The 26,116-nt window shown below is 34.8% G+C and overlaps 1 protein-coding gene across 1 annotated transcript in view; it reads right to left on the bottom strand.

The window, feature by feature from the left end:
• SLCO6A1 (solute carrier organic anion transporter family member 6A1) overlaps positions 1-26,116 on the bottom strand; it is a 92,422-nt gene that overhangs the window by 41,209 nt on the left and 25,097 nt on the right. Inside the window, exons 7-8 of the mRNA XM_045864340.1 lie at positions 20,879-21,023; positions 12,735-12,930 (exon numbers count right to left, since the gene is read on the bottom strand). Coding sequence (XP_045720296.1) covers positions 12,735-12,930; positions 20,879-21,023 — 341 coding nt within the window. The remainder of the gene's footprint in view (positions 1-12,734; positions 12,931-20,878; positions 21,024-26,116) is intronic.

Genomic DNA, 26,116 nt, shown 5'->3' on the forward strand with positions numbered 1-26,116 from the left:
ACTATCCTTTTAATATTTGTGGAATCTATAAAAACATCACATCAAAACTCTAACTCTTGATATTGGTAGTTTTCTCTGTCTAGAGGTTTAGCAATTTTATCAATCTCCTCAAAATTTGACCTGATTATACTTCCTCCATTGTTTTTCTCATTTCTACTTCATTGATTTCTGTTTTAATCCCCTTTGTTTCCATTCTTGTACTTACTTTGGGATCAATATGCTTTGATGTTTCTAGTTTATTAAGGTAGAGGCAAGTGTCATTGGTTTGAGACTTTTTTCTTTTCTAATTAGGTTATATACATTTTCCCTTAAGTACTATCTTAGCGATATTCTGTAAGTTTTGTTACTTGTGTTTTCATTTTCATCCACTTCAAAATACTTTACAATTTTTCTTCTGAAGAAATTATTTGAACACAAGTTACTTAGAAATTTGTTATTGAGTTTCCAAATGTTTGGGGCTTTTTCAGAAATCTGTTTTTAATTAATGTAGTTCTAATTTAATTTCATAATGGTCAGAAAATTTAATTCCATTATATGACTTAATCCTTTAAATTTACTGAGACTTGCTTTACAGAATATGGTTTACTTTGGGTTTCCTGTGCTTTTAAAAAGAATGTGAATTCTTTGATAGGTGAAATGTTCTACAAATGTCAATCATGTCAAGTTGGCTGTTAATGTTATTAATGTTATCCTGAGTTTTTTTGCCTACTTCTATTATTAAGAGAAAAGTATCAAAATATCTGACTATATTTGTGGATTTCTGTATTTCTACTTGTAGTGTCTAAGTTTTTGCTTCACATATTTTAAAGCTCTTTGATTAGGCTCATAAACATTAAGAATTGCTTGAATTCTTGATGAATTGACCACTCTATCATTACATAATCACCTTCTCTATTCCTGCTAATATTTGCTCACAAATCTACTTGGTCTACTATCATACTCCGGCTTTCTTTAGATTACTGTTAATATGATACATCTTTCCCCATCCTTTAACTCATAATCTACTTGTGTCCATATTTGAAACACATTTCTTTTATACAACATATATAGTTGGGTCTTGCTTTTTTTTAAAAAATCAAATTGGAAATTTTCTGCCTTTTCAATGACATTATATGCAATTACTACTATAATTAGGTTTGAATCTATCCTTTCTGTTCATTTTCCTTTTTATCTTTTCTTTGTTCTCTTTTTTCTTTTTTTGCCTAATTCGAGATTAAACAAATGTTTTTTTTTGTTTTGTTTTGTTTTTTTTAAAGACCCCCTGCCGAGCAGGGAGCCCGATGCGGGACTCGATCCCGGGACTCCAGGATCATGACCTGAGCCGAAGGCAGTCGCTTAACCGACTGAGCCACCCAGGCGCCCTAAACAAATGTTTTTATAAAATTCTATTTTAATTCATGTGTCAGTTTGGCTTATTAGCTGTGACTCTGTTATTTTATGGTGCTTCAGAGTTTATATTATACATCTTTAACTTAACACAGTTTACCAACATGTGATATATGGCACTTCAAGTAAACCCATATTATGTTTATCTGTTTTAAACAATTATTTTTAAAAAGATTTAAATAAGAAAAAATGCCTATAAATTACCATTTCCTTTGCTCTTCTTTGCTTTGTGTAGTTCATATTCTTACCTGGTATCATTTTATTTCAGCCAGAAAGACTTTTTTAAACATTTCATGTAGTGTTAAGTCTGTTGTTCAAGTATTATTTACATTTTTTATGTGTAAAATTATTTCTCCTTCATTTTTTATAGACATTCTGACTTGGTACAGAATGATTAGTTGACTTTTTTATTTTAGTACTTCTAAAATATTATCCTACTGTCTTCTTATCTGCATTGTTTCTTTTTTTAATTTAAATTCAATTAGCCAAGGTATAGTTCATCATTAGTTTTTTATATAATGTTCAATTATTCATTAGTTGAGTATATCACCCAGTGCTCATCATATCATGTGCCTTCTTTAATGCCCATCACCCAGTTACCCCATCCCCCCACCCACCTCCCTTTCCACAACGCTCTGTTACTCTTATCTTTGGTCATTTGTATATAATGTATTTTTCCCACTCCTCACTGCTTTTAAGATTTTTTTTCTTTAAACTTATTTTGAGCAATTTGATTATTATGTAGCATGGTGTAATTTTCTTCATGTTTCTTGTTCTTGGTTTCCTAGGTCTGTAGGTTTACAGCTTACATGAAATTTTTAAAACTTGAACACAATTTCTTCAACTATTTTTCTTTCCCCAAGGCCCCTCCTTTGGAGACTCCAACTATACAAATGGTTGACCACCTGAAGTTGTCCAACTCATTGATGCTTCATTTTTGTTCATTGTTTTTTCTCTGTTTTCCATTGGATGTTTATTGTTATGAATTTCCAGTTTATTTAATCTTCTGCAATGTTTAATCTGTCATTAATCTCAAACATAGTATTTTCCTCAATCTTCCTGGTTTTTCATTTCTATATGCTCAACTTGGGTTTTTAAAAATATCTTTTACTGCGTGCCTGGGTGGCTCAGTCATTAAGCATCTGCCTTTGGCTCAGGTCATGATCCCAGAGTCCTGGGATCGAGCCCTGCATCAGGCTCCCTGCTCTGCAGGAAGCCTGTTTCTCCCTGTCCCACTACCCCTGCTTGTGTTCCCTCTCTCGCTGTGTCTCTCTCTGTCAAATAAATAAATAAAATCTTTAAAAAAATATATCTTTTACTTAACTTTTGAACATATGGAATACTAATATAATAACTGTAAACTCTGATAATATTAACATCTGTGTCAGTTATGGGTCAGTTTTAATCAACTGATTTAGCTTCTTATTTTATGGGTAGTATTTTTCTGCTTCTTTGAATTCCTTATAACATTTTACTGGATATTGGACCTTGTAAATTTCAATATTAGATGTTGAATATTTTTGTATTTTTGTGAATATTTTTAAGCTTTATTCTGAAATGCAGCTAATTTACTCAGAAACACTTTTATCTTTCTTAGTTGATAGGCAGAGTTGATAGGAAGAGCCAGAGTAGTACTCAGTTTAGAATTAATTATTACCTGCTGCTGAGACAAGATCCTTCTGTTTACATATTGTGATTTTTGAGGTTTCATAGTTTGAGTGATGAGAAAAGGTATTATTCCCAATCCTGTATGAGTGGTGTACACTGTAATTCTAATTCTTTTGGTGGACTTAGACTCAATAATCTCTCTCTACACATGTCCTAGTTACTACTTTGCTGGGTTCTTAAAGGGGTCTTCTGCAGATATGTCCTCTAGTACACAATCCTGTGAACCCTAGTTTATTGGTCTCTCTGAACCCTCAGCTCAGGGAATCAGCCAGAATCTGTCTCATTCCCATTCCCTGTGCTATGACCTTAAAACTCTACTAAGGCAGTAAGCTGGAGGAATTGCAGGGCTCACCTTGAATGCTTCTCATGTCATGTACCACTGTCCTTCAATGACTGATTCCAATGTCTTGAAAACCACTGTTTCAATTTTTGTCAAATTTTTGGTTGTTTTGGTAGGAGAAGAAATCTGTAATCCCATCTTGGCTGGAAGTGAAAGCCCAGAACAATTTCCAAATATAAATTTAGAATGAAGCCAAAGGGTCTTACTTTATAGTATTAATCATTTTAAAAAGTACCTACAGTTCAAAATCATTTTAAATTATTATATTCTGATTTATAAACTATATCTTTGAACAAATTTAGGTCTACAGAATAATTGAGCATACACAGAGTTTCCATATATACCTCTTTCTCCTTCTACACAGTTTCAGCTATTATTAGTAAGTTGCCTTAGTGTGGTACATTTTTTACAATTGAACTTATAACAGTTATTACATTGGTATTCCATATGTCAAGTAGAAGGGATTTTTAAGATTTGATTTATTTGACAGCGAGAGCATGAGCAGGCGGAGTGGGAGAGGGAGAAAAGGCTGCCCACTGAGCAGGGAGCCTAATGCAGGGCTGGATCCCAGGACTCTGGGATCGTGACCTGAGCCAAAGGCAGATGCCTAACTGACTGAGCCACCCAGGCACCCCTAGAAGATATTTTTAAAAGCCCAAATCAAATATGCAATTTTGCCAATAATTTTGCCTTTTCCAGAATGTCTTATAGTTGGAATCATATAATATGTAGCCTCCATACTGCCTTCTTTCACTTAGCAATATATACATATAAGGTTCTTCCATGTCTTTTTTGTGAATTGATAGCTCATTTTATCGCTGAATAATATTCCATGTATGGTGTATTACAGTTTATCTATTCACCTACTGAAAGGTATGTTGATTGTTTCCAATTTTAGTGATTATGAATGAAGGTGCTACCAACATTCACTGACAGGTTTTTGTGTGAACGTAAGTTTTCAATTCATTTGGGTAAATACCTGAAAGCACAATTGCTGAATTGTATGGCAAAACTATGTTTAGCTATGTAAGAAACTGCCAAACTGCCAAAGTGACTTACCATTTTATATTACCAGTGGCAGCAAATGTGAGTCTTTTTTACTCCACATCCTCGCTAGCATTTGGTTTTGTCAGTTTTTTTGGATTTCAGCCATTTCAATAGATGTGTAGTAGTATCTAATTGTTGTTTTAAGTTGCAACTCTTTGATGGCTATAATACCAAACATATTTTCATATGCTTATCAGCATCTGTACATCTTCCTTAGTGAGGTGAATGTTCAGACCTTTTGGCCATTTTTAATTGGGTTGTTTCTCTGTAAATCGATGAGTTTTAAGAGTTCTTTAAATATTTTGGATATGTCTTGTATCAAATACGAATTTTTCTCCCAATTTGTGCATTGTCTTTTAATTCTATTAACAGTGTCTTTCACAGAGAAAGGTTTTAATTTTAGTGACATTTAACATCATTTTTTTCTTTCATACTTCTTTTTTTGGTGTTATGTCACCAAATGTCATCACAAAACCCAAAGTTATCTAGATTTTATCCTATGTTATCTTCCAGAAGTTTTATAGTTTTGTGTTTTATATTTAGGTCTATAATCCATTTTGAGTTAATTTTGATTTAATCTTTGTGAAGCGTGTAAGTCAGTTCTGTCTCTAGATTTTTTCCTTGCTTTTTTTTTCTTTTTTTGCATGTGCATGTTCAGTTTTTCTAGCACCATTTGTTGAAAAGATTATCTTGGCTACCGTCCAAGATGATGACATAGGGGTCTCCAGAACTGACCTCCTCCCAAGGACACCAAATCTACAGCCACACAGAGAAATTCCCCCTGAAAGAAATCCAAAAACTAGCTGAATACCTCCTATCCATTGGGAAAGTGAGAAAATTCTATCACCCACACTGAAACAGGCAGGAAAACCTGAGACACACTTTTACCATAAACTCTACCCCAGGCACAGTGCCTGATAATCAGGAAGGACCTCCCAACTAGCAACTTCTCCCTAAGTAGTGAAGAGTATGGACCCCACATCTAGTGTGCCAACTTTTAAGACTCACACCTGAGTTGTAGGCACCCAAAACACTTAGCTCCAAAAATCAATGGGGCTTGCATCCACAGATCCATGAGATTGTGGCAAAGAAGAAAACTTTAATGGGCTCTGCAGATTCACCATGGCTATCTCCCCAGGGCTCAGCACAGAAAGAGAAGGCAAAAAATGCTCATCTCTATCTTTGCCTGAAAGAGGCCTACCTGCATAATTTCAAAGTCACTACCTGAGGATCAGGCTTCTAGTTTAACCTGTATCCAGGGACTGATCACAATCCTCCCAGTGAAAGAGCCCCTTGATGGCCTGACTCTGATAACCAACAGGGCTTGCAGAGTTCTATAGTACTGTACCAAACAAAGAAACAGTTCTAACCAACTATTCCCACAGGGCTCAGTGCAGAGGGAGCAAGCGAAAAACACCCATCTTTCCCATTTTCCCTGAAAGAGGCCTATTTGAATATTTTTAAAAACCAGCTGTCTGAGGGTCAGGTCTCTAATTTAGAAGGCATGTAGGGGTTGGCTGCAATCCTCCCCAGAGATCAGGGAAACCATTAGATGTCACCTTTGCCTTCTCATTTCGGCTCACTACAAATTGCCAACGTCTCCCTAGAAGCAGCTTGTACATATGCTGGCATCCCCATTTTTTGTGGCCGCCACCCAAAGGATGGGTCTCAGGATTGTATGGCTCTCATAGCCAAAAGGTCTTGCACTGATGAGTCCCACAGGACCACAGCAGACAAAAAAGCAGTCATTAATGTGCATAGGAGTACCCTCCTGCAGCTATACACTCAACTCCAGCAAAGAGGGAACAGGCAAAAAAAAAAAAAAAAATTTAAAAGGCACAACTCCCAGTTTCTCCCTGGAAGAGTCCAAACCACCTCTTTCTTACCTACTGCCTGAGGGTCTAGCTTCCAATCAGCCTAAATCTAGATATTGACTGTTATTCTCCCCTTTGGGATACTGAGAGATCTAGCACATTTTCAATAGGACCCACTAAGAACAAAGAAGGTAGTTTGGACAATCACAAAAATTTGAGAGACAACCAAGAGCCCAAGCTTGGCTGAATGATAGGTTTCATCTAATTATAATTATAGGTAAGGTTATAGTTATAGATAAGGTTTATCTGGTTAATATAATTATTAAAAATAAATATAGCTATAAGAATTTGTTAATGGATACAAAGGGTAAAAAGACATAAATTGTGACATCAAAACATAAAATGTAGGGTGAGAGTAAAAAATTAGAGCTTTAGTATGTGTTCAAGGTTAAGCTGTTATCAGCTTAACAATGATCATTAAAAATATATTTTATGTAAACCTCCTGGTAACCAGAAACCAAAAACCTATAGTAGACACACAAGAGATAGAGAGAAAGGAATCTGAGCATACCACTGCAGAAAATCATCAAACCACAAGAAGGACAGCAAGAGAAAACAAAAGGAAACAGGAACTACAAGACAGCCAGAAAACAATTAACAAAATGGCAATAAGTACATACCTATCTTTTTATTTTACCTTACTTTACTTTAAATGTAATGGATGAAATTCTACAATCAAAAGACATAGAATGACTGAATGGATAAAACAAAACAAAGCCGATATATATACTGCCTACAAGGGACTCACTTCAGATGTAAGGACACACACAGACTGAAAGTAAAGAGATGAAAAAAGATTCCATGCAAATGGAAGCCAAAAGAAAGCTGGGGTAGACCAAAAACTGTAATAAGAGACAAATATCATTTTATAATGAAAAAGAATCAATGCAGTAAGAGAATATAACATTTGCAAATATTTATTTACCCAACAGAGGAAAATCTAAATATATAAAGCAAATTTTAGCAGACCTAAAAGGAAAAACAGACAGCAATACAGTAATAGTAGAGGACTTAAACACCCTACTTTCAACTAGGATAGATCATCCAGACAGAAAATCAGTAAAGAAACACTGGACTTAAAACTACACATTGGATCAGATGGACCTACAAACATTTACACAATATTGCATCCACAGCAGGAGAATATATATTCTTCTCAAGAACATATGGAACATTCTCCAGAATAGATAATATAGTAGGCCACAAAAGAAGTCTTATTACATTTCGGAGGAGCAGAATCCTATCAAGCATCTTTTTCAACAATAGTATGGAACTAGAAATCAATTTCAAGAAGAAAACTGAAAATTCACAAATATGTGGAGATTTAAAAACATGCTACTGAACAACAATGGATCAAAGAAGAAATCAAAAGAGAAATTTAAAAAATACCTTGAGATAAATAAAAGTAGAAATGTGACATACCAAAACCTATGGGATGCAGCAAAAGAAATTCTGAGGGAAGTTCACAGCGATAAAAGTCTACATTAGGAAAAAAGAAAGATCTCAAATAAACAACTTAACTTTATACTTCAAGAAACTAGGATAACAACAAACTAAGCCCAAAGTTAGTATAAGGAAGGAAATGACAAAGATCAGAACAGAAATAAATGAAGTAAAGACTAATAAAACAATAAAAAATATCTATGAAACCAAAAGCTGGTTTTTTGAAAAGATAAATGAAATAGATAAACTTTCAGCTAGACTTGCCAAGAAAAAAAAAGGACTTAAACATATGAAATTAGAAAGAGGAGACATCACAAATGACACAACACAAATACAAAAGATCATAAGAGATGACTATGAACAATTACATGCCAACCAATTTTTCTTTCTTGCTTTCATCTTTCCCTCCTTTTTTTTTTTTTTTTTGCCTACTCTGGTTTTAATTATTTTATGAGATTCTATTTTCTCTCATCTGTTAAAATAGCAATTATACTTTTTATTTTTAGTTTTAAAGATTTATTTATTTGAGAGAGAGCGCGCACATATGCATGAGGAGAGGGAGGAGCAGAGGGAGAGAGAGAACCCTCAAGTAGACTGCCTGCCAAACACAGAGCCCGACAGGAGGCTCAATCCTAGGACCCCAAGATCATGACCTGAGCCAAAATCAAGTCAGATGCTCAGCCGACTGAGCTGCCCAGGTGCACCAGCAATTAATTATATTTCTTAAAAATGTTTTAGGAGTTTCCCTAGAATTCCCAGTATACAAGCAAGTTAAGTCTACTTTCAAATAACACCATACCACTTCATGGGTAGTGAAGGTACCTTATAAGAGAATATTCCCAATTCCTCCTTCCTCTTTTATAAGATTTCTGTCATCCATTTCACTATCCACAGACTATAAACACTTAACATCGTATCACCATTATTATTTTGAACACAAGTCCTCAATTACACCAATTAAAAATAAAAATGAAATATTATATCTTCATTTACTCATTCTCTGGTGTTCTTTGATTCTGTATATAAACTCTAATTTCTGACTCATGTCATTTTTCTTTTTTCCAAAGAACTTCTTTAAACATTTCTTGCAAAGTAAGTTACTTGCAAAGCATGTTTCTTCATTCCTTTAGGTGGACTCAAATTTCTGATTCATACCATCTTTCTTTTTTCTGAAGAAGTTCCTTAAACATTTCTGGCAAAGCAGGTTTCCAATTCCCATATTTTTTGTTTATCTGAGAATATCTTCATTTCTACTTCATTTTTGAAGGACACTTTCATTGCACATAGCATTCCAGGTTAATGGTTTTTTTCAGTCTTTTAACTATTTCATTCCATTCTCTTCTTGTTTGTAAGATAAGTCTGAGATAAATAATCCTCAATCCTCTATCAGTGAGGTTTTGTTTCTTCTGGATTTTGTCACTGTTTCCTGATTCTACAGGTTGAATATAATATGCCTAGTTGTAATTTTTTTTTTTTTTCTCCTTCTTGGTGTTCTCTGAGCTTCCCGGATCTGTAGTTTGGTGTTTGTTAATTCTGGAAAATTCTCAGCCATTATTACTCACTTCTGTTCCTCTCTGTCCTTCTTTTGGTGTATGTGTTGTACATTTGTTATACCTTTGTAATTGCTGCACAGTTCTTGGATATTCTGTTTGTTTTCTTTTCATCTTTTTCTCTGTATTTTTCAGTTTGAGAAATTTGTATTGACATATCTTCACAGTCATTGATGCTTTCCTCTGTTCTCTCCAGTCTACTGATGGACCCATGAAAGGGATTCTTCATTTCACTTACAGTTTTGCTTTCTGAAATTTACTTCTGATTTTTTCTTAGAATTTCTATTTCTCTTACATTACCTAGTTTTGCTTCTGTGTTGCCCACTTTTTCCCATTAGAGCCCTTAGCATATTAATCATAGCTATTTTATATTCCCAGTCTGATCATTCCCAAACCTGTGCCGTATCTGAGTCTGGGTCTGATGCGTGCTGTGTTTTTTCAGTTTGCATGTTTTCTTGCCCTTAGAATAGCGTGTAATGTGTTTGTTCAAAGTCAGACATCATGTATCATGTTAACAAAAACAGAGGTAAATAGGCCTTTTAGTATTTTTAAAAACCTTTTAGGTTTTTATGTTTATCTGTCTAGGAGTTAGGCTGTGTTTACAGTTTGTTGTAGCTATAGGTGGCAGAGACCTCAGTTTTTCCCATGGTATCCTCATTCTGTCTTCCTGGTTGTCTTTGGGTTTCCCTGGAATCTTGTTATTAAATAGAGTGTGCCTTGCAGCTCTCTCAGCTGTGCTTCTCTGTTATAACACTGGATCTCTATTGGTGTGGTGGTAAGATATTGTTGAGGGAAATCATTCCATAATCTTACAATTAAATCTTAGACTTTGTGTCTCTTTCCACCCCCGTGCACCTGAGTCTCTAAGCTGTGACCTTCAGAAGCTTTTCTTAGCTTTTTTTCTCCCTTCCCTTATGTTAGACAGGAAGGTTAGAGAAGGATTGATTTGTCTGATTGCCTTCCTTTTTAAAGTTTGGCAGGGGAAACTCTGGTAAAGCAGTTTCTGACAGGGTAGGCTTCTGTTACAGACAGCGGACTTCTCTTGAGCATATTTCAAATGGTTGTTTTCCCTCTCCTCCTGCCCAAAACACAAGAGGATTTTTCTCTCAGTTTCCACTGTGAGCACCTGGTAGAGCATCTGGATGTTTAGTCATGAAAGTGAGTGGGATCCTCCTACAACTGTGTCCCCAGGAGATTTTAACTCTCAAGTTATTCCATGTTCCACCTCCAGCAATTAGTCAAGTGCCATTTAATATTCAGTTCCAATGGCTTCTGCTCCCAGTAAACTACCATTCTATTTGCCTATCTCTCCACTTTCGGTGGCAGCAGTTTGCCCAGTCTGCCCTCTGCTGTTGATTTTTTTATTTGTTCAACTCTTTTCTTAATGTGAGGATGGGAGTGATGACTTACAAGCTCTTTACACACTGGAGTAGAAACCGTAAGTCCTATTGTTCTTTATTGTTTTTCATGACACTTACTAATATAAAAACAATCTTAGTGTACAGACCATACAAAGACAAGAAATATAGATAGATACCTAAACTATATTGATATATACTTACTTTTATACTTCGAGTTGATATTTTACCACAATATTTAAAATGTGTAAGTCTTATAAACACAGAGGTCCTTTTCTTCTCCCCCTTTATAGTTATCATATGTATAACATCTACAACCTTTGAAAAACTACACCAGACAATGTTATATTTCTCTTTCAATTGTTATATATATTTTAAACTTAAGATGAAAAATTAGTCTACTTACTAGTATATTTATCACTTCTTTTACTCTTCCTTTATCCTTCAAGTTTTCCTCTAGGATTATTTTGCTTCAGACTGAAAAAATACTTAATAATTTCTTTTAGAGCTAATAACCAATTTTATGAGTTATCCTTCACCTGAGAATACCTTTACTTCATTTTCATTCTTGAAGGATATTTTCACTGGATAATGATTTATGAGTCAACAGTTTTGGTTTGGTTTTGTTGTTTTTTGTTTTGTTTTGTTTTGTTTTTGTCTTTCAGGATTCTAAAGATATTGTTTTACTCTCTTCTGAACCCATGGTTTCTGAAGAGAAATTCATAGTAATTTGTATTATTGCTCATATCAATATTGTTTTAACACTCTTATTTGATAATGATGATATCTGGATCCCCTGTGTCTGTCCTATTGTCTGTTTTGTCTCATAATTTTTGGTATTATCTTTTTTTTAGAGTGTTGGTTTTTTCTGCTGCCAGTTAGAGGACTGGATGACCAAATTAATCCATTAGAGACCAAATTAACTCCTGGCTAGGCTCCAGTACTTCTGGAAGGCCCTCACTCTTAGATCTTAGCCTTACAGAGATATCAGAGAACACGTAGTATTCATCACAGTTCCTCTCCCCAGGGTATTCTAAACTCACTCTTATCTACAGAGTATCACAGTACTGCTAGACTTTTCCTACTTTTTATAAGATTCCTGCTTGATTTCAGCCTCTTACATTCATAGTTCAACAAATGTCCTGAGTGAAAACCCAACAGTGTTGTCTCATTTTTCTATCTCTCTCTTCTCTCTGATATCCTGCCCAACACTATTTTTGTCTCTTTAGGTTGATGCATCTGTCACAAATGTGTGCTGATTTCTTGTCATCTAACTAGATGCTTTTTACCCAGACCTTTGCCAAAATTATCAGCTTCTTGCCAATGTCGAGAATTAGCAAATATCTCTAAAGTGTCCAACTGCAAAAAGTTCCTTCTCATCTTAAGGGTCTGCCTTATTCCAGAATTTTGGCCTTTGAATTTCTATTTGCCTAAACAATCCTCTGATGCCTTGAGATAAATTTTTTAAACTTGATTCAGTTTTTTATAGTTGTTCTCAGTGGGAGCATTGATCTGCCACAGGCTACTCCATTGTAGGTAGAAGTGAAACTCTTATTTTTTACTTATTTTACTTGCGCAGTCCTTAGGTTTTCTATTCAAATTCTGTTCCCCTGTGTTTAGTATCAATCTCTGCCAAGTTCTTTGAATTTTTGCATGTTTAGCTTAAAGGAGACATTACTTATACATACTTTCAGATGTACTTCAGTTCTATTCTTTGACGTCTATAAAAAGGCAGATATACCAATTCAGGAACACAAGGTAAGGCTTCGTATAGACAGTATTGTTTTAGTTGTTAGCCACTTTAATACAGAATATTATTTCTTGGTTCTGAATCATTTCAATGCCTTTTTTTCTTTAGTGCTTTATGCACAAGCAGCCATGTCACAAGCTACCATCATGATATTTCTGCCCTTAATATGAAAGGTGAAAGTATGCATTACATTTATTTTACATGTTGAATAATTCCAAGAATGGTATAAACTTATAGGGTTACTAGATAGTTATTAACTGACTGAGAAATACATTGTTGATTCGAATGTAAAAATCCAATATACAAAATAATATTTACCCGTCATAATCTTCATTGATCCCAGCAAGTGGTACTGGATCACAGTGTACAAAAATTACAAACCCAAAGAATATAAGTGATATAACAGATGTAACCATTATAAATCTCATAAGGGCTTTACAAGACATGTGTAACGTGGAAACAATGATACCTCCCAGAAGCTGGCCAAGTCCACCTCCTGGAAGTAAAACAAATCCTAAAAGAAAGGAGGAGGAGGAGGAGAAACCAGTTAAAAAAAAATAGTCAGCTGAAGATAGTACAGAAAATTCATACGTTGATGCAATCCCCCTGCTCTAAACATACAGCAAACATAGATTTAAATAAAAAGACAATGAGAATTTAAAAGCATGATAAACATCTCAACAAACCTGAAACTTAAGAGAAGTACAAATTTGGGAGTAGGGCTAAAGCTATCGGCCTAATGGAATGATGGAGAAGTTTTGCTCCTATGTGGTAATGGCATCTAAGATAAACCCAGAACTTAATCCATGCAAAACAGAAGATAAGAACTTCTTACTCAGAGCATAGTTGCCTGGATCTATACTTTACAGCAAGAGACATGCCCATGACAAGAGTTCAGAAACAGAGATTCATTACCAAAAATTAAACTAAGCCACCCACTGGTTCTGTGAATGGGTGTGCAATATTAACAATCTCACAACAAAGTGGGATTTCAGAATAATCATTATGAGAAATAGTTTTCTTTTCAATCAAGCATAAAGGATTAGATAGAGGCAAGCAGGAGGAGGAAGAAGAGGAAATATAATTAGAAAATACTCAGTCATATGAAAGTAGCACAGTAAATGCATACATTGATGTAATCTCCTTTGCTCCAAACATAAAGAAGTGGCAGATTTAGATAGAAATATAGCAAGAGAAATATGAGGCCAAAAAATGTCCCATTAACATCAGATTAAATCTATATCATTGAGGGTCTGTGGGAGACTTGTAAATAAGTAATTTTAGAATACTCAAAAAGATAAATGAAAATTTAACTTCCATAAAAAGAAATAAAATAAAAAGATAAAGGAATTAAATAAGAGCAGATGAATAAAAAAATAATAAGCCTGGACATTTAAAAATATAATTGCTAAAATAAAAACTGAAGTCCCAGGCCAGAGACATTTGAAAAGTTAGTAACTATGTAATAAAAAAAAAAAAGAGTGAAAGGAGAATAACCAAGAAAAGTAGTTAAAAGACAATGAGTACAGTGGAGAAATATGATAAACATTACCCAGTTGAACAAGGTCAAATTCAAAAGTAGTAAGCCATGGTGATAGTATGCGCCCTTGATATGATTTGATGGAAATGCCACTTTACTTCTGTAATCCTCCCTCTAAAACCCATAACTCCTGTCTAATCACTGGGGGGAAAAAATGAGACAATTCCCAATTAAGGAACATTCTAAAAATACCTGACCAGCACTCCTCAAAACTATCAAGGTCATAAAAACAATGGAAGACTTAGAAGCTGTCAAACTCAATAGAAACCTGAGAGATATGACAACGAAATATAATGTATCCTGAATGAGATCCTGGGATAGAAAAAAAAAGGGGGGGGACATTATATAAAAGCAAAGGAAATAAGAATAAAATATTGACTTTAGTTAGTATTGATATTGGTTCATTAATTATAACAAAACTACCATACTAATGTAAGATGTTAATAAAAGGGGAAACCAGGTGTGCAGTGTATGGGAGCTGTCTGTACTATCTCAAATTTTTTCTGTAAATTTAAAACTAATCAGAAAGTAACTTTAAAAAAAAACACAGTGAGAACAGAATAAGAGGCACTACAAAATGTTTTACAGCACTTGTGAGAAGTATAATGAAATAAATTCCAGAGAAATAATACATGAAAAATTGAAACTGAGAATGAGAAATTTCCATTATTAAAAAAATATTAGTTCTGGGAATAAAAGAACACTCAAACTACTGAGAAGGATTAAGAATAAATAATTAAATCTATCCTAAGACATACAGAAATAAGGTAAGAAAACTTCATATCATCAAAACTAAAGAAAAATTGTAAAATCTGCCAAACGGCATGTTACTTGCAAAAGAATGATAATTTAGCTAATTCATAAAATGATAAAATTAATAATCTAGGCTAGACATGAACACATGCACTCACTCTTGAAGAGTAGGGCTAGTGCGGGCTCCCTGCTCCGCGGGAAGCCTGCCTCTCCCTCTCCCACTCCCCCTGCTTGTGTTCCCTCTCTCGCTGTGTCTCTCTCTGTCAAATAAATAAATAAAATGTTAAAAAAAAAAAAAAAAAGAGTAGGGCTAGTGAACAACCAGTGGGTAGTTAAAATCTCCTGAACAAAACAAAGGGGATAAAATGAAAAAAAAAAAAAAAATTAGTCCATTGAGAGAGGACAGGATAGTAGGGGGAAAAAGAAGCAAATTGAAGAGTAAAAAACAAAGAAATATAAGTAAGAAGTTAAAAGTTACTTAAAAATGTCAGAATCCACAATAATGGTAAATGGATAAAGCTTAACTATTAAAAAGATTATCAAATTGGGTGTTTTTTAAAGGAAAGTCTGAAAATGAAGTACTAAAAAAAAAAAAAATGTGCCATGAAATGTAGTTCATAAACAGGTATATACCTAATGACATTGTATAAAATAAATTATGTTAAAATTGCCCAGAAAATTAAAAATCCATAAGCAAAGTATTTTGACCCCGCTTTCTCATAAACAGAGACTTAGCTTACAACATTACTAAAGATATGGAAAGTATTATTCGATGTGAACAGTTATTTAAAAAGAGAAACAAAACCATATGTTTAAAAACTAAAAATCTTTTCTCAATAAGACATGAATTAAATAAAAATATAATGATAATCATAATTTAAAAACACTTAGAAAAATAATGAAAATTACAATTAAATGTATGAGATGCTACTAAGGAAAATCTATAAATAATTGTACCACCATGATAAGGTTTTTAGGAGAATTACATGAGTCAATATTTAATTGCTTAGAAAAGTGTCAGGGCACGAAGTAAACATATGAATGTTTGAAAAAACGTAGACATTCACAAACAAATTCACTAAAAAGCAAAAAAAGTACAAATAAATAGAGTGGGGGCAATATTTATCAAGAAAATTGTGGGAATTGGAACTGAATCAGGAGACTTCAAAGTGTGAGAAGTAAGCTTGAAGGTAAGGAAGTTAAGAAGAGGGAAACCACCTTTTACCCCAGAATCTCAGAAATGAAGGGCAATAGGTACCACTAAAAGCAGGAGTGAGATAAAGGTAAAAACAAGGGGAATGGATGGCAATCTATATAAAATGTTTGAGCTCCAAGTCTATCCCCATCTCTGTGCCATATAACTGACCCAGGAAAAGGCCCTTGGTTTATTCAGCTTGAACCCAACAACTACAGACTTCAGAAAACCACAAACATTTGTGAGCAAAAAACGGAGAACCCAACTCAGCTAGGAAAATATTGGCTGTCAGGCTATTGCCCTAGGCAATAAGAAAATACTGGGCACAGAGAGTTCAACAATTAAATGGCTAGCTCTTTGAAGGCTACACCAAAAGGAAACAAAACAGTTGAAAACTCAACCAATGCACAGAACTTCCAATCAACTTTTTATGTAAAGATTTCACTGGTGTAGAGAAAAGTACACAAATCACATTTGCACATACTGATGACTTTTCAAAATAACTGTTTCTATGAAACTACCACCCAGATCAAAAATCCAACATTGCCAGAAGATCAAAGGCTCTTTCATGCACTTATAGGATTTTATAAAATATGGATCATAAAGTATGTATATATTAAGGCTTTTTTTGTTTGGTATGATGTCTGAAAAATTCACCCATGTTTTTATATATGACAATAGATGATGCCTTCTCATTGCTGAATAGCAATCTAGAATACACATACACCACAACTTATTCACTGTGATATTGTGAATTGTGGTGCAACTTTAAAAATTCATGTACATGTCCTTCTTTAAACATTTGCACTTCCTCTAGGTATATTCTTAAGAGAGGATGTAACATGGAGTGGAATTCCTGAATGTGAATATGTATATGTTCAGATTTTCATGATACTGCCAAACAGATTCATAAAATGGTTAAACCAATTTACACTTTCACCAGTAGTGGATGAAATGCTACCACTCCACGTCCATGCCAACAAGTATTTCCCTTTTTCATTTTAGCCATTGTGGTGAATGAATAATATTATTGTGTTGTGGTTTTAATATGCATTTCCCTAAAAACCAATTAAGGTGAACCCACTTTCATATGAATATTGGCCAATGGATATCATCTTTGATTGAATACTTTTTCAAGTCTCTTGTCCATTTTTATTGAATTATCCGCCTTACTATTGACAGATGTTTTTACATATTCTATTTTTTTTAAGATTTTATTTATTTGACAGAGAGGGGGAGAGAGAGAGAGAGAGCACACACAAGCAGAGGGAGAGGGGAGGGGAGAAGCAGGCTCCCTGCTGAGCAGAGAGTTGGATGCGGGGCTTGATCCCAGGACCCTGGGATCATGACCTGAGCCAAAGGCAGATGCTTAACTGACTGAGCCACCCAGGTGCCCCTATTTTTACATATTCTAGACATAAATTCTTTGTAGAATATTTCTATTGAAAAGATTGTCTGCCTTCATTTTTACTCTTTATGCTGACATTTGATGAACAGAAGTTCTTAAATTTTAATGTAATACCATTTATTTTTTCCTTTATGGTTATGTGGTTTCTGTCCTATGTAAAAAATCTGTCTTCACTAAGGCCATTAAATATTTTCCTGTGTTTTATTCTAAAAAGCTTTATAATTTTATCATTCGCATTTAGATCTACAATACATCTAGAATTAGTAGTTGGATACATAGTAAGGTAGAGGTCAAGATTTACCTTTTTCATAAGGATATCTAATTGACTCAATATCACCAATATCTAATTGACCCAACTATTTGTTTTAAAGCTACATTGTTGAGGGCATGCCCACGTATAATTGTTTCATCTACCTCACTGCCTGACTCTGCTGTCATTGTAAATGATCGCTTCATAACAAGTAATGCCTCTTTCTTTGAAGAATACGATACTTAAAATTACTATAGTTATACCATCTTTTCTTCTGGCTAGCATTCACATAGAACTTTTTCTATCCTTTGACTTTCAACTTTTCCATGTCCTCATATTTAAGGAGTGCCTCTTGCAAGTAACATACTAGATTGTGTGATCAATCTAACAATCTTTATTTATATGTAATAAAATTACTATCATTTATTGGGCAGCAATTCTCCACATATCTCATGTTTCTGCATATCTAGCAAGCAGAATCATTGACTGATTTTTGTTCTATCTCTTCAAGGATATTTGTATAGTGAACAAACAACCTTGGATAATAGAGATAGTGTTCTCCTCAAGAAGAGATGGCAAGTTTGCTTATAGTTTTGGAAAACAGAGATTGTGTCTCTCCTGGAACCAAGAGAAGATACATTTACTGTCAAGTATAATAAAGATAATGTCTTCTTTTGGATCAAAAGGTAAGATTTATGCTGACATTTGATGAACAGAAGTTCTTAAATTTCAGATCAATCTTTTCAATAGAAATATTCTACAAAGAATTTATGTCTAGACAGTTGATTACTGTGTATTATGAGATTTATGTTCCTCCAGAGTTGTGCTCACATTCATTACCTAACTTGCTTACACTGTGCCCTGGACCCCCAGATTTTGATGGATCCACCCTTCCCAGTCACATTTGCCTCAGTCCCGGTGCTGCAGAAGTCTTCCCCCAGAAGACTAGTGCAACCTTGCCAACACCAAACATCCCAACTCACATGTTTTAAGGGCCTCAGTGCCAGCAGCAGCAGGAGCGGGCCCTGTGGAAGCCTGAGGTGTACCTCATTAAAACTGGGTGCCCCACCCCAGCTGGGGACTCATTACTGCCCACAACAGGTAAAGAGACCCTTTTCAGTTGAAAGGACTGAAGGAAAAAGCAGCCAGGACACAAGAGCCGGGCACAAGCAACATACATAGGAGATACCCCTGAAGTACCAGGTTCCGGGGAACAGAGGACTCTGCACTGCAGAGCACTACAGGGCCTCTTCTTCATAAGGCCATTACTTTCAAAAGTAGAAGACATAGCTGATCTCCCTAACAAAGAGATACAGACACAGAGGATTAGACAAAATGAGGAGACAGAGGAATACATCCCAAATGAAATAACAGGACAAAAAAAAAACCACAGCAAGAGATCTAAGTGAAACAGATATAAGTAGTATGCCTGATGGAGAATTCAAAGTAATGATCATAAAGATACTCACTGGACTTAAGAAAAGAGTGGAGAGTATCAATGAGACCCTTAAAAAGGAGATAGAAAACACAAAAAAGAACCAATCAGAGATGAAGAACACAACAAAGGAAATTAAAAATACACTAGATGGAATAAATAGCAGGCTACAGGAAGTGGAGGAACAAATTAGAGATTTGGAGAACAGAGAAATGGAAATAAATCAGGCTGAGCAGGTGAGGAAAAAAATTATGCAAAATGAGAATAGACTTACAGTACTCAGTGACTCCATCAAGCATAATAACATTCACATTATAGTGATCCCAGAAGAAGAAAGAATAGTTGGATATTCCCTAATCTGGGGAAGGAATCAGTTATCCAGATCCAGGAGGCACAGACATCCCCCAACAAAAATCAACCCAAGATGTCCACAACAAGATACACAGTAATTAAAAAGGAAAGAAGCAGTGATAAAGAGAGAATTTTAAAAGCAGTAAGAGAAAAGAAGACAGTTACATACAAGGAAAACACCATAAGGCTATCAGCAGATTTCTCAGCAGAAAGTTTGCAGGCCAGAAGAAAATCTACAGCCAAGAACATTCTATCCAGCAAGGCTAACATTCAGAATAGAAGGAGAGATAGAGTTTCCCAAACAACAGCTAAAAGAGTTCATAACCACTAAACTAGCCCTATTCTACTTTACTTTTACTTTAAATGTAAATGGTCTAAATGTTCCCATCAAAAGGCAGTGCAACTGAATGGATTAAAAATAACATGTATCTCTCTCTCTCTAAAAAAAGGCGGGGGGCACCTGGGTGACTCAGTTGATTAAGTGTCCAACTCTTGATTTGGGCTCAGATCATGATCTCAGTGTCATGAGATCAAGCCCACATCAGGCTCTACACTGGGCATGGAGCCTGCTTAAGATTCTCTCTCTCCCCTTCTGCCCCTCCCCCCACCTCTCTCTCTCTCTCAAATAAATAAATAAAATAGCATTTATGTGCTGTCTACAAGAGACACATTTCAGACACATGAAAAGATGTTCAACATCACTCATCATCAGGGAAATGCAAATTGAAACCACAATCAGATATGACCTCACACCTGTCAGAATGGCTAGAATTAAAAACACAAGAAATGAAACAAGTGTTGGCAAAGATGTGGAGGAAAAGGAACACTTGTACACTGTTGGTGAGAACACAAACTGGTACAGCCACTGTGGAAAACAGTATGGAGGTCCTCAAAAAATTAAAAATAGAATTACTTTATGATCAAGTAATTCCTCTACCAGGAATTTTTCCAAAGAATACAGAAACACTAATTCAGAGGGATATATGCCTCCCTATGCTTATTGCTTTATTTACAAAGCCAAATTATAGAAGCAGCCAAAGTGTCCACTGATTGATTAAGGGATAAAGACAGTGTGGAATATATATACAGTGGAATAAAATAATGCAATCTTGCCATTCACAGCAGTATGGATGGTCCTAGAGGGTATAATGCTGAGCGAAATAAGTCAGAGAAAACAAATACCATATGATTTCACTCATATGTGGAATTTAAGAAACAAAACAAATGAACAAAGAAAATAAGGGACAAACAAAAATCCAGATTCTAAATACAGATAACAAGCTGGTGGTTGCCAGAGGGGAGGTGGTGGTGGGGGTAGGTAAAATAAAGAAGATTAAGAGTACACTCATTGTGATGAGCACTGAGTAATGTATAGAATCATTGAAAAATAATAAAATAAAATAAGATAAATAAAACTTGAGCAAATGCTATTACTCCTACTTTATGCTTATTTGAAATATTTCATAAATACATATAAGAAAACTTTATATAAAAACTTCAAAATGAGTACAATGAGCAGAAAAGGTCTACCTGCAATTTTAGCTGCTGTAGAGTGTGTTAATAAAAACTGGTTTTCTATATATATAGGCAAATATTCAGAAGCTCCAATAAAAACTAAAGATTCTGAAGCTTTGGTCAGAGCTAGGCATGTAAATATCGGATTCTTCAACAGAACCTGAAACAGAAATGTTATATACAAATTATTTTATTTTGTTAGGTAAATAATAATAGATTTATTGACTCACATGTTAATGACCAATCAGCAAAAATTTTACCTTTCCCAATCTAAAGTAAACATATATATATGTTTATATATAAATATATCAAAATTTGCAGTTCACCAATATACAAATAGTATTAAAGACATGTAGTGATTGAACCATTTTTATTTGACCTCCATACCACCTATAATTTTTATTTGTGAGTCTGGCAGTTTTCTAGAAACCTTAAGGAAAAATAGATATCATTATCCAGGTGTCTAGAATGTCCCTTTACCTTAGTTAATCTATTTCTTTCCTTAACAAATCTTTTTACTTAACTAAAAAACAAAACGAAGATAATTTAAGCAACACACAAGGAAAATCACTAGTATTACTGTTAAGATTCTATATTTTACTCCTGGGAATTCCACATACAGTGAAGTCACTTAAATGCTGCATTTTAGTCAATATTTTGAACTTATTCAGAAGCCTTATGAGAATGTATAGTGATGGTTTAATATTACACTATACACAGTAATTAACATGACAATAATTAACATTAAAATATTAACTTTCAAACTGATTTCTGTATTTCCTACATATATATTTATCTTTGAAAATTTCAGTGGTGTTTTATGTTTGTATATTGTTAACTTAATTTTTTTCTAGTTCTAAACACCATTTTTGAAAACTAAATGTATTCTCTATATTAATCTAATTCATCTTTTGAGTGCTATCCAAATTTACATAGTGTGATTCCACCATATTCATCCACTCCCACAAATTAGGCTCACTTCAACTCCCTCTGTCACAAGCAAGGGTATATTAAACATCCCTGGGCACCAGGTGGCTCAGTTGGTTAAATGACTGCCTTCGGCTCAGGTCATGATCCTGGAGTCCCAGAATCGAGTCCCGCATCGGGCTCCCTGCTCAGCAGGGATTTTGCTTCTCCCTCTGACCCTCCCCCCATCATGTGCTCTCTCTCTCTCATTCTCTCTCTCAAATAAATAAATAAAATCTTTTTTAAAAAAAAATAAAATAAACATCCCTGTGCATGCACCCCTAAGGACTAGAGTAGAATGTCTTTGGAAGTATATATCCCAGAACAGGATTGCTAGGGCATTAAGATGTACTATACTTCATTCCATTATTCCTCTAATTTTTTCCCCAAATGGTATCAGTTTACAATCCCACCATAATGTTAAGAGAGTCCTATTTTCTTCATGTAGCAACTTATTCCTTATAAAATTCATCAGAGCAATATTTTCAGTTCCACATTTTGAACTTTGCCATTCTCCCATCAGGAGGCACTGAACTGGGAAAGTCCTTTATGACTGTCTCAACAAAGCAAGAGATGCTGCATGACTTCTGAGGTTGGATCGTAAAATGACAATAGGACTTCTGCTGTATACGCTCACTCTCTCAGGACTCTGGCTTTGGGACTCTTTCACCATGTTGTGAGAAAGTCAAGGCCAGATGGAGAGGCCATGTGTGGGTGTTCCAGCAAACAGCCAGTATCAACAGCCCATAGTTGAGTAAACAAGCCTTCAGAGGATTTTATCCCCCAGACTTCACTTTAGTTGACAAGTAGAGCTGAGCAGAGTAAACCCTGACAAAGCTGCAGATTAATGAGCAAAATCACGTTCTATTACTTTAAGCCACTAAGTTTTGGGGTGGTTTGTCATATAGCAGTAGATAACTGCTACACCCCACATAATCACAAATACTTGATATTATTAGCTGGCTTTTAAAATTTTGCCACGCTGATGGATGTAAAGTCATGCCACACACCAGTGCTTTATAATGGTACTTTTCTAAATTCAAATCCAGCTGAACATTTCATCATGTAATTCATAGTTATTTAGGCTTGGTTATTATGTGTGAACTGCTTATTCATATATTTATTAGGCTTCCTGAAATTCCTGTATAGATTTTCCAAGAATTCCTTGTTTATTCTAAATACCAATCTCCTATTAGACTGAGAGATCTGTTGCTCATCTTTTAACATTGTCTGCAGTTTCTTTCATAGAACAGAAATCTTTGTCCTAATTTAATCCACTAATTTTTACTTTGTATTTTACACTATTACAAACTTGTTTAACCTTTCCTACCTCCATGTCACAAGATACTTCTTTCATGGTTTAGCATTAACTGTGCTGTTGTTTTGTTTTTTTTTTTTCTAGTCACATTCTATTAACCTAGAAATACCTTTGTGTCTCATACGAAGTAGAGGTCCAACTTCATGTCAGCATACAGAGAACCAAATTTGTTAGCACATTTACTGAACAACTATCTTTGTAGTGCCTCCCCTATCATATAGCAAGTTTTTAAATATATTAATCTGTTGCTGAGTTCTGTCTTCTGTTTCACTGGTCTATACCATGATTTTATAGGAATTGGCAATCTGTATTAGATATAACAGGCAGAATAAGGAACAAAAACTTAGCTTTTATCTTGGCTCTGCAACTGATTTTTGGAACAACAATTAGCAAATCATGTCTCCACATACCCTATTTTTAGGGAGTATTATATAATAGTAGATGGAGTAATGGTGTTAGAGTCAGGCACATGAGATATTTTTATATTCTTAACCTCAATTCAGCTACGTGTGTGTGTGTGTGTGTGTGTGTGTCCAAAGATATATATGTCTTTGGAAAAATTACTCATCCTCTTTAAATTACTGGTTCATGATCTATAAAACAGAAATGATAATATCTATATCTCCAGGTGATCATGAGAATGGAATATATGTGATAATCTAATTTCTAGCATCTAGAAGGTACCCAGGAAAGAATACACATCATTTTCATAATTGATAAGAGAGTCACACTAGATTATGAGATTTGTTGTTTGCAAATTATAGTGTGCTTTGAATCATTTGGATGGTGTAAAACACAGATTGCCAGGTCCTACTTTCAGAGTTTCTGATTCAGTAGGTTTACAACAGGGCCCAAGAATTTGCATTTTTAACAAATTCCCAGGCAATGATGATGATGATGATGATGATGATGATGATGGCCTAGGAGCTACACTAAGAACCACTGCACTAGATAATTTTTGTGTTTGGACTCTTTAGAGTTAAAATGAACAGACTCATAGGTTAATCCAGTTGATGAAACCTATTATAATGTTACACAGTAAAGTAAGAAAGCCAAAAACACTTTCTAAGTAGTTGAATAATTCAGCACTCATTAAGAAACAGAAAAAGATTCAGAAGCAAATGGCAGCTTATCAGGTCTGCTCTCTAGTGGGCCTTCCATTGCTTTGTCTTAATTACTACAAAGGCCCGGATATTCAGCTTCTTTCTGTCAGCTTATTGGGCCTATTATCTACTTCTATTATAGCCACTCACTATATTGTCTCTCCATTTGCTTCTCTATCTCAATGGCCTTTGCACACTCATTTTCTCTATGTCAGTTTATTAAACCTGTGTCATTTAAGTTTCCCAGCCTTTCTCCTATATATACTCTCCCAAGAAAGAGAAATTAACTGGTCAGTTTATAGCAGATCTCCCTATTGGATATTTTCTCAAGCTATTTAATAGGTTTTTGGGAAATCTAAGGATTGCTATCTTAGGTTCAAGTTCTGATCCCAGACCTAGTTTTAACTAGGACATTGGAACTACAGCATATAGAGCATGTCAACTCATGCACAAAGAAACACTTCTGGGCACTTTATTCAGAAAGGGCTATGGGCACTTTACTTAGAAAGAAACTGTGAGCATAGCAAACACTCAGAATACAACAGACCTTTCCGAAAAAATGTCCAGGCTTTCCTCTTTTTAAAAAAAATCTATTTTTTTCTTAAATGTAAATATGGGAGGCAAAGAAAAAGGCCAGACATAAAACCAGTATTCAAGGGATTTTATGTAATAAAATCAGGCTTAATTATGGTAGGTGTTGAAAAAGAAAAGGAGAAATCAAATTAGTTCTGCACAGTAGCAGATAATTTCATGCAACAGCCATTTCTTGTAGCACTGTGGCTCTCAGCCCTACTCCATCACAGAGTTTGTCTAAAATCATGGTCTTTACCACACCAGTGGAGATTCATGCAGGTCTGGGAGGTATGGTTGGATTCAAATGGTAACCAACCATTTGTATTCTGGCATATACTTCCTTAGTAAGAGTCTGAAATAAGGACAGGATCAGCAAAATATAAAGTAAACAGTATAGTGGACATAGACAAGTAGACCAAGATACAGGACAGGGTTCAAGTAGCAGTGGGAAACAAATGTTAATGAGGAAACTGATGCAGAGGAATGTTGCAGGAAGGAAAGAGCTCCTAAACGCCCAACCAAGGTTCATTGAAGATGGGGTGCATAGTGTCCCAATCAATTATGGAACTTTTTCTTTCATGTGGTAGAAGCATTAATCTACTTCCTACCCTAATCAAGGTAGCATGACAGTAGACAATGATCCTGCCAGTAAAAGGCCTTGGTGTCTACAGACAAATAGGAGGAAAATATAAGTTGAAGAGGGTATCAATAAACTTCCAATTTCTCAAGTGTTTTACTTGATCATTTAACTTCTCCCTTGCTCTGGTCTTGGTTCCTCATGAAGAACATCTATAATTAGCCATAGAAAATAAGTGATGGTTATCTTTATTAAATCTGTCAATAAGAGTAAAATATATCACCTAGAAAATGCTGCTTTTTCAAGTTTAAAAATGTTTCAGGCCTCTATTCTGAAATTTCACTTACTCTGCTTCTACAAACACCAATATATTTCATCACACCTAGTAGACAACTCAGAGACTGAAAATAGTACATGATGTCCTGACATAAATACAAGTAGTAAATATATCTTAAAAAATCATATTACTTCTGTCAAATGTATATTGATTCTAGTTTCTATGATAGTAATTCACCTGCTTTCAAAGAAAATTCAATATTTTGACTACCAATGTAAATATGGGATAATATCTAAATAATTTAGACACTAGCTTCCTTTGATATAGTCTGTCATCCATTTCTAGTCACACAAGTAATGAATAACACTTTAAATTCAATTGGTCCTTTACAGTTCAAAAAGTTCTTTTGGGGTGCCTGGGTGGCTCAGTGGTTAAGCGT

This window comes from Mirounga angustirostris, unplaced genomic scaffold, assembly GCF_029215605.1.
Source record: "Mirounga angustirostris isolate CCGP_5_RB_7025 unplaced genomic scaffold, mMirAng1.0.hap1 SCAF_7, whole genome shotgun sequence".
NCBI classification, from domain to species: Eukaryota; Metazoa; Chordata; class Mammalia; order Carnivora; family Phocidae; genus Mirounga; species Mirounga angustirostris.